This window comes from Ursus americanus, chromosome 7 (genome assembly GCF_024610735.1).
Source record: "Ursus americanus isolate L20-20 chromosome 7, mUrsAme1.1.p, whole genome shotgun sequence".
Lineage (NCBI taxonomy): Eukaryota > Metazoa > Chordata > Mammalia > Carnivora > Ursidae > Ursus > Ursus americanus.
The window spans coordinates 73,187,476-73,195,264 of NC_142133.1; the positions used below are offsets into that span (position 1 = coordinate 73,187,476).

General features: G+C 34.4%; 1 protein-coding gene across 3 annotated transcripts in view; it reads left to right on the plus strand.

The window, feature by feature from the left end:
- The window catches only part of RAD51AP2 (RAD51 associated protein 2), a 29,899-nt gene extending 26,840 nt beyond the window's left edge, over positions 1 to 3,059 (plus strand). For all 3 annotated transcript variants that reach the window (XM_045807110.2, XM_087863218.1, XM_087863219.1), the window contains one exon: positions 2,757 to 3,059. In XM_045807110.2, coding sequence (XP_045663066.1) covers positions 2,757 to 2,875 — 119 coding nt within the window. In that variant the 3' untranslated portion in view covers positions 2,876 to 3,059. The remainder of the gene's footprint in view (positions 1 to 2,756) is intronic.
- Positions 3,060 to 7,789: the final 4,730 nt, after the last annotated feature.

Consider the following 7,789-nt stretch of genomic DNA (forward strand, 5'->3'; position numbering starts at 1 on the left):
TGCTGGTATTACACCACAAGACTGGATATAGAAAGAGTAATGATGTAGGTGAAATACGTTTACCAAAACATCTTTCGTCATGCATCATTTCTTAAAATATTTTTCTCGGCCTCTCATTGTCAGTAGGATGCTATCCTTTTATTCAGTCACTTCCAAACTGTATCTGTTTCTCTCTTCTTAGCTTACAATGAGATAATCTTAAAAATTGATCCCATTCCTTGGAAGGTCAAAAGCCCCTATGTAGTCTCTTCTCCCCTGAATAAAGGGAGTAATTGAGAGAACAATACTCTATGAGACTCAAAGCAGAGTGATAGAATTAGCCTGGAAAGGATACCGGTTGTTTCTTCTAGGACAAACAGAAAGAAAGAGATTGGGTTTAGGAATGTATTTTGAGATAGAAAGAGGAATAGGGAGCTCATACTCATATTGTCATCATGGTCATAATTGTAATAATGGAGTGGTTATATGAGGAAAATTGAAGAATGTGCACAAATTGGAAAAGAAATGTTACATATGTTGGGAATATCTGAACCCATAATACTCTATTGTGCCTTCACAAGAAAAAGAGCCTTGTCATGAAATATGAAAAATGTGTGTCAAGAAATATGAAAAATAATATGGACAGCCAGAATTATTTAGTACTATGTTAAGATAGTCATCTTGGATTTACATTCAAAGCACATAAAAATGGAGTGATTTTCCTGAGACTTGTTAAAATCCATAGTGTAAGGAAAACGTTGGGAAATGGTGGGAAGTGGGGCTAGTAGTGGACTAATTCTGCCTAGGTAGAGTGGGTGACTGCTTATGCAGTGTGATTTTAAAGGCACTGGGAAACGGTTGGCTTCACACTGATGCTGAAATGTTTTTGATACTTATCCAGTTGTCATCATGATGCCTCCAGTTAAATTTCTACCAGTAGTGTCCCCAGTGCATCCTGACCGTTTCTCCTTTCTCTGTGGTGTAGAAAATGCAAGTAGTTTGAAATTATTTTGAACATGTGAAATATGCCAGACAGTTAGTGCACCAGGGGCTTTATATATCATTTAGCACCAAAACTTCCCAAACTTTAATGTATATACAAATCACCTGGGTGTCCTGTTCAATGATTCTGATTCTTTTGTGCGGTAGGCCCTAAGATTCTGTATTCCCAACAAGCTCCTAGCAAATATAGATGCTGCTAGCCTGTGGACCGTATTTCGACTTGCAAGGATTTAGAAAATATTTGAGTTAGTATTATTTCTAAAAGATTGCTAGTACATATTATGGCTTTTTTTAAACACTGATTTTTTCAACTTATTTAAGTTCAATTAGTTTACACTGATTTTTAAAATGAATAATTTCTGGTAGTATTCTTGAATGTTTAGAATTGTTAAGTAGTACAAAACAATAAATTAATCCATTGTACAGTAATAATAAAATGGATCACAATATTCTTGTAAAAGTAGGAAATCCAAGGAGACAAGCCTATCTTCCTCATAGCCACAACCTGATGACTGTTTAGGGGCATATGCTTTGCAGCGAGCCTGCTCTTGATACAAATTGGTTTGGTGATTTCCTACCCATTGCAAAATTACCAGAAGTATCTGTCATATTAGACCATGAAAGAGGAAAGCTATTCTTTGAAAAAGTAATCAAACAGACTAATCATGGCTTTGTTCTAAAATAATAATCTCATAATGAAGAAGTCCACTTAGCATAAATTGCTGAAATTATCTAATTTATAAACAAATCTAGTGTATCAGAAATGATCCAACAATTTTGTTTTATTTGGACAATCCCTTTTTCCTTAAAAACTGAAAAAAACTAGTAATATGTTTTTTCTCTTGTTTTTATAATTAACTTTATTCTTTTAACGTAGAACAAAGTATCATAAACTGATTTATAGCTATTTTTGTGGTAAGCTGTTTTCTCCCTATTTACATATAGTTACATATTTACATATTGTTAGACTTTGTATTTTATTTCATTAATGTTTACATAGGTAAATACACAGGTTCTGTTTGGTTCAGCTTAGTAGAAATCATGCTGTTTATCTTTTGTCAGAAATATTAAGTTGATTACACCATTTTTAGTAAAATGTGCTATTATATTAAGATCATACTAATTCATTAAAGCTGGCTTAAAGCTTGATACATTTTTAGCTTTACATATGTACCTCACTGCTTTTTTTTTTTTAAATCTCTGAAAATTAGAGATATTTTTGTGTTTCATTATCAATCATAGTTGATCCTACTGGTCTGGTCAACCAATTGTTGTCCATGAAATGTTTTGCATTTTTTTGAATATGATAGTATGATGTTTAATAAAAATTTCAAAATCAGAGGCCTCCATTTTTACATAATAGATGAAATGCATTTGTGCACTATTGTTGATAATAATCTCTATTAGAAGCCAAATGAAATCATTAACAGTATAGCCTACTGTTGAGCTTCCAATAGAAAAATGACTTGGTTTTTAAAGCCACAACGTCATGTTAAACTGTGTAGTTTTGTTGTTGTTGTTAAGTCAAACTGCCTGACTGGAATGCTGATTTTATTTAGTTGCTATTTTATGTGGGCAAGTTACTTAACTTTTTTTCGTGCTGAGGTTTTCACGTTTTAAAAATGGAGATAGGATACGTAAACTGATGCATTTAAAGCACTTAGTTCAGTGACTCAGTAAATGTTGCTGATGATGATGATAAGTAAAACTTTTTAAGCTTAGAAACTACAAGTAATTTTTATTCCCTCATGCACTTTTATTGTCTTATATTGTAGGTAGTAATTTTTCACATGGAATTTCAAGAGTACTACCTCTTAAGACATGCAGTCGACCAATCAGAATTGGTTTGTCAAGAAAAGCTAAGCTTAAACAACTTCATCCCTATCTGAAATAAAGACTATGAGAACTTATAAGAAGACACTGGACTTTAATATTTCAAAACATTTCATAAGATCTATAAAACTTTTGTCTCTTACTTTGGTTAAATGCTTTCTCCTGAGTTGAGAGTCTTGAGCTTTATTTATTATGAAGTATGCAGAGGGTTTTGTGTGTGTGTGTGTTGTGTGTGAATTATCTAATTGCCTTTAAATGTCATAAAATATTTCATTGATGTTTTCATATTATATTATAATATATACATTAAAAGCTTTTCATGATCTCATAAAACACATCAACTTATTATATTTCATGATATGTATGTATATAATGCTTTTATGGAGAAGAGTGATAGCCTTTATAGGTTTCTCAAAAGGATCTGTGACTCATAAAAAGGTAACAAACCACTGTTATAATCTACTTCCCTTATTTTTTCAAGTGAAAAATAGAGGTGCAAAGAGGGTGGATAAGTTTTTAAGAACACAAAATTAGTTTCAGGACTGGGATAGAGGCACTCTCTGAAGAATTCTTTCCTACTTTTCTCTGCACTCACTTTATAATTTTTATTTTGCCCCCCAGAGTCTGTCTTGGCCCCAGAGCAGAATTCTGATCATGTAGTTAATACCTAATAATTTATTCACTCATAAAACAGATACATTTTATTTTATTTTTTAATGACATGTATGCATCTTTATTGCATTAACATATAATATATTATTTGTTTCAAGGGTACCGGTCTGTGATTCATCAGTCTTACAAAATACACAGCCATCACCACAGCATATACCCTCCCCAATGTCCATCACCTAGACACCCCATCCCTCCCACCCCCCTTCACTCCAGTAACACTCAGTTTGTTTCCTGAGATTAAGAGTCTCTTATGGTTTGTCTCCCTCTCTGGTTTCTTCTTGTTTCATTTTTTCCTCTCTTCCCCTATGATCCTCTGCCTTGTTTCTCAAATTCCACATATCAGTGTGATCATATTATAATTGTCTTTCTCTGATTGACTTATTTCACTTAGCATAATACCCTCTAGTTCCATCCATGTCGTTGTAAATGGAAAGATTTCTTTTTTGATGGCTGAATAATATTCCATTTTATATATATACCACATCTTTATCCATTTAGCTGTCCATAGACATCTGGGCTCTTTCCATAGTTTCGCTATTGTGCACATTGCTGCTATAAACATGGGGGTGCAGGTAGCCCTTTGGATCACTACATTTATATCTTTGGGGTAAATACCCAGTAGTGCAATTGCTGGGTTTTGGGTAGCTCTATTTTCACCTTTTTGAGGAACCCCCATACTGTTTTCCAGAGTGGCTGCACCAGCTTGCATTTCCACCAACAGTGTAGGAGGGTTCCCCTTTCTCCACATCCTCGCCAACATCTGTCATTTCCTGACTTGTTAATTTTAGCCATTCTGACTGGTGTGAGGTGGTATCTCATTGTGGTTTTGATTTGTATTTCCCTGATGCTGAGTGATTTTGAGCACTTTTTCATGTGTCTATTGGCCATTTGTATGTCTTCTTTGCAGAAATGTCAAACAGATACATTTTTTTTTTTTAAAGATTTTATTTATTTATGTGACAGAGAGACAGCCAGCGAGAGAGGGAACACAGCAGGGGGAGTGGGAGAGGAAGAAGCAGGCTCATAGCGGAGGAGCCTGATGTGGGACTCGATCCCATAATGCTGGGATCACGCCCTGAGCCGAAGGCAGACGCTTTAACGACTGCGCTACCCAGGCGCCCCTCAAACAGATACATTTTAATACTACCATTGTGTTAAGCTCAGAGGTAGGATACGGAAGAAGACACGTAAAAGAGCCTGCCTTTATGGAATTTAATTTTCTCTGCTTGAGATTGGTAAAGAAATGGAGCATAGGGGTGCCTGGGTAGCGCAGTCGTTAAGCGTCTGCCTTCGGCTCAGGGCATGATCCCAGCGTTCTGGGATTGAGTCCCACATCGGGCTCCTCCGCTGGGAGCCTGCTTCTTCCTCTCCCACTCCCCTGCTGTGTTCCCTCTCTCGCTGGCTGTCTCTCTGTCACATAAATAAATAAAATCTTTAAAAAAAAAAAAAAAAGAAATGGAGCATATATATAATTTAAATGTAGCCATCAGTAGAATAATACTTTTCAAAACACTATACAGAGAAGTAACAATAAAATGGGCTATGTAACAAAAAGTAAGGAAAGGAGGCATCAAGAAAGCATTAAAAAACAGAAAACATTCAATACAGAAGGAAGACTAAATGTATCAATTCACAAAACATATGTGACTGGATTAAATTATCCTATTACAAGCTAGGGTTCTGAAACACACTAAAAATATCTCAAATTCAGCTGTATTCTTTAATTACCACCCCCCAACCATGTACTTTCCAACTTCAATATCTTGCTCTGATTTCTTTCTCCCCTAAAGAACTCACCACCATCTCAAACACTATAAACACCTTGCTAAAATGAATGCAAGTTTCTTGCAAACAGATTCTTTCCTCTCCACCCACTAATATATCCCTAGTGCCTAGAATAGTACCTGCCCTTTGTAAGGACCCATAAAATAGTGAATGAATGAATGAATTTCTACACCTGCTCATAATTCCTATGTCTTTTTGAATTTTTTTTTTTTAAGATTGTATTTATTTGAGAGAGCACAGCATGGGGAGAGGCAGAGGGCAAGCAGACTCCCTGCTGAGTGGGAAGGAGCCCAATGCAGGGCTCAATCCCAGAACCCTGAGATCATGACCTAAGCCATCCAGGTGCCCCTTTTTTAATTCTTGATAGCTTATGATCTTTGGCAAGTCCTTATTTCTAAGAAAAACAGGATAACAATAGCTCATGGGATCATTGTGAAGTTTAAATGAACTATTATATGTTATGTATTTATAATAGCTCTGTTATATAGTAACTTCTCAATAATGTATACCAATGTGCTGATACATATTAACTACTCAATAATTAATAATTATTTAGAATGGTTGACTTTTTCTTGGATATTTTTTGATCATGAATTAGATTATTTTTAGGAATATGCCTGTTCCTTTGAGTCTTATGAAAATGTTCTTTTAATTTTTTTTCTACAAGGGTCCTCATCTATCTCTTTTTTCTTTTTATTATTTTTATAAGCCCCATTTGGATTTTTTTCTTTTATCTTTATACAAGGCAAATCTCATCACAATCAAGATTTGTCTGGACAAATCATGGTTCTTTTCCCTATTCCCTTTCCCTTTTCCCTATCCCTATTGCTGCCTTTCAGTCTATTCTGAACACATTAGCCAGAATGATTCTTTAAAATATGTCATAACATATCACAGCTCTGCTCAAAACCTTCTAAAGGCTTTCCATCTTACTCAGAGAAAAAAAAAATCTTACTTTCATGTGTAATGATCTGACAATGATCTCTCTTACTTCCCTAAAGCTCTCTCTACTATTTTCCCTTTGTTCATTCTCCTGAAACCACACTGATTTTGCTGTGTCTTGGATACTAGGAATATCCTTGCCTCAGGGACTTTTCACTTGCTTTTCCTGAAATTTTTGTCTCTAAGGTATCTGTATAGCTTGCTCTGTACTCCCTTCCTTGAAATTTACTTAAATGTCACCTCGTTAGTGTGGCTTTTTCTTCCTGCTAACATTCATATGCCCCTTCCCTGCTTTTATCTTTTCCTCCCTAATACTTTGCTGTCAACATGCTATGTCTTTTACGTATTTATTTTATTTATTGTCTGCCTTTCCTACTAGATTTTAAACTCTTCAAGGGCAAAAGCATTTCTTATTTTGTTTATTACTATATCCCCAGGGCCTAGGTGCATGACATAATAAACGTTAGTTGAAAACAAAAGCGAACAATGCCAACAAGAATAAGTGTGTCTTAAATGCATCGCTCTGATTAAACTTTTCTTCTTGAGGCATATAGCTATTTGTCCTCTTGGAATTTAAAGATCTTTTTGTTATTCTTTGTTGCAATGTCTCCTAGATCCAAATATGTGAAAACAAAGCTTGGATCTAGAACAGTTAACTATGTATCTTCATAAATTTAAACATTAACTTGTCAGAATTTTAAATGATTTTCTCTATTTTAATGAAGAGAAAAATCAGTTAAGTAAAACATGGATGTATAATCTTGAAAACTAAATTATAAAAATACTTCTCAAAATTCAATGTCTTATCTCTGATCCCATTTAAGATCTTTATAAAGTCAGCATAATAAATCAAAGTTTCCTCTTTACTTACTTCTTTTGTGTTAGTAGAAAGAGCTATTATTTTTATTTATTTTTGCCTTTATACTTTTATACTTGCCTTTTAAACAATCTTTTAAACTTTATTTTTCTAAAACATATTTATTTTTGAAAAGTTAATATCTAGACATGGTACAAAATGCAAAGGATGGGGAAAAAAAAGAGAAACAGTGAATACAAGTACCCCCATTCCTTTTTGACACTTAGCTATCCAATTTCCCTCAATGGAGGAAGCAGTAGTTAACAATTCTTTTCCCCTATATATTTCCATGAAAGAATAATATGTTATTATTAATAAGCATATAAGGTGTTTTTAGTTACTTGTTTTATACCCATACTTCTTACAGAATACTTAATAAATTCAGTAATTTATAAATTTCAACATATTAAAAATTTAAGATTTAGGGGCACCTGGGTGGCTCAGTTGGTTAAGCTTCTGCCTTTGGCTTAGTCATGGTCTCATGGTCCTGGGATCGAGCCCCTCATTAGACTCCCTGCTCAGTGGGGAGTCTGCTTTTCCCCTCTCCCTTTGCCCCTCCCCACCTGCTTGTGTTTTGTCTCTCTGTGTCTCAAATAAATAAATAAATAAAATCTTTTTAAAAAAATTAAGATTAAAAGGAAAAAAACATTTTAATGCTAAAGAAACTGAAACTTGAAAAGTCAAATGTGTTCAGTGAATTTGACATTTTGACCAAAGTTA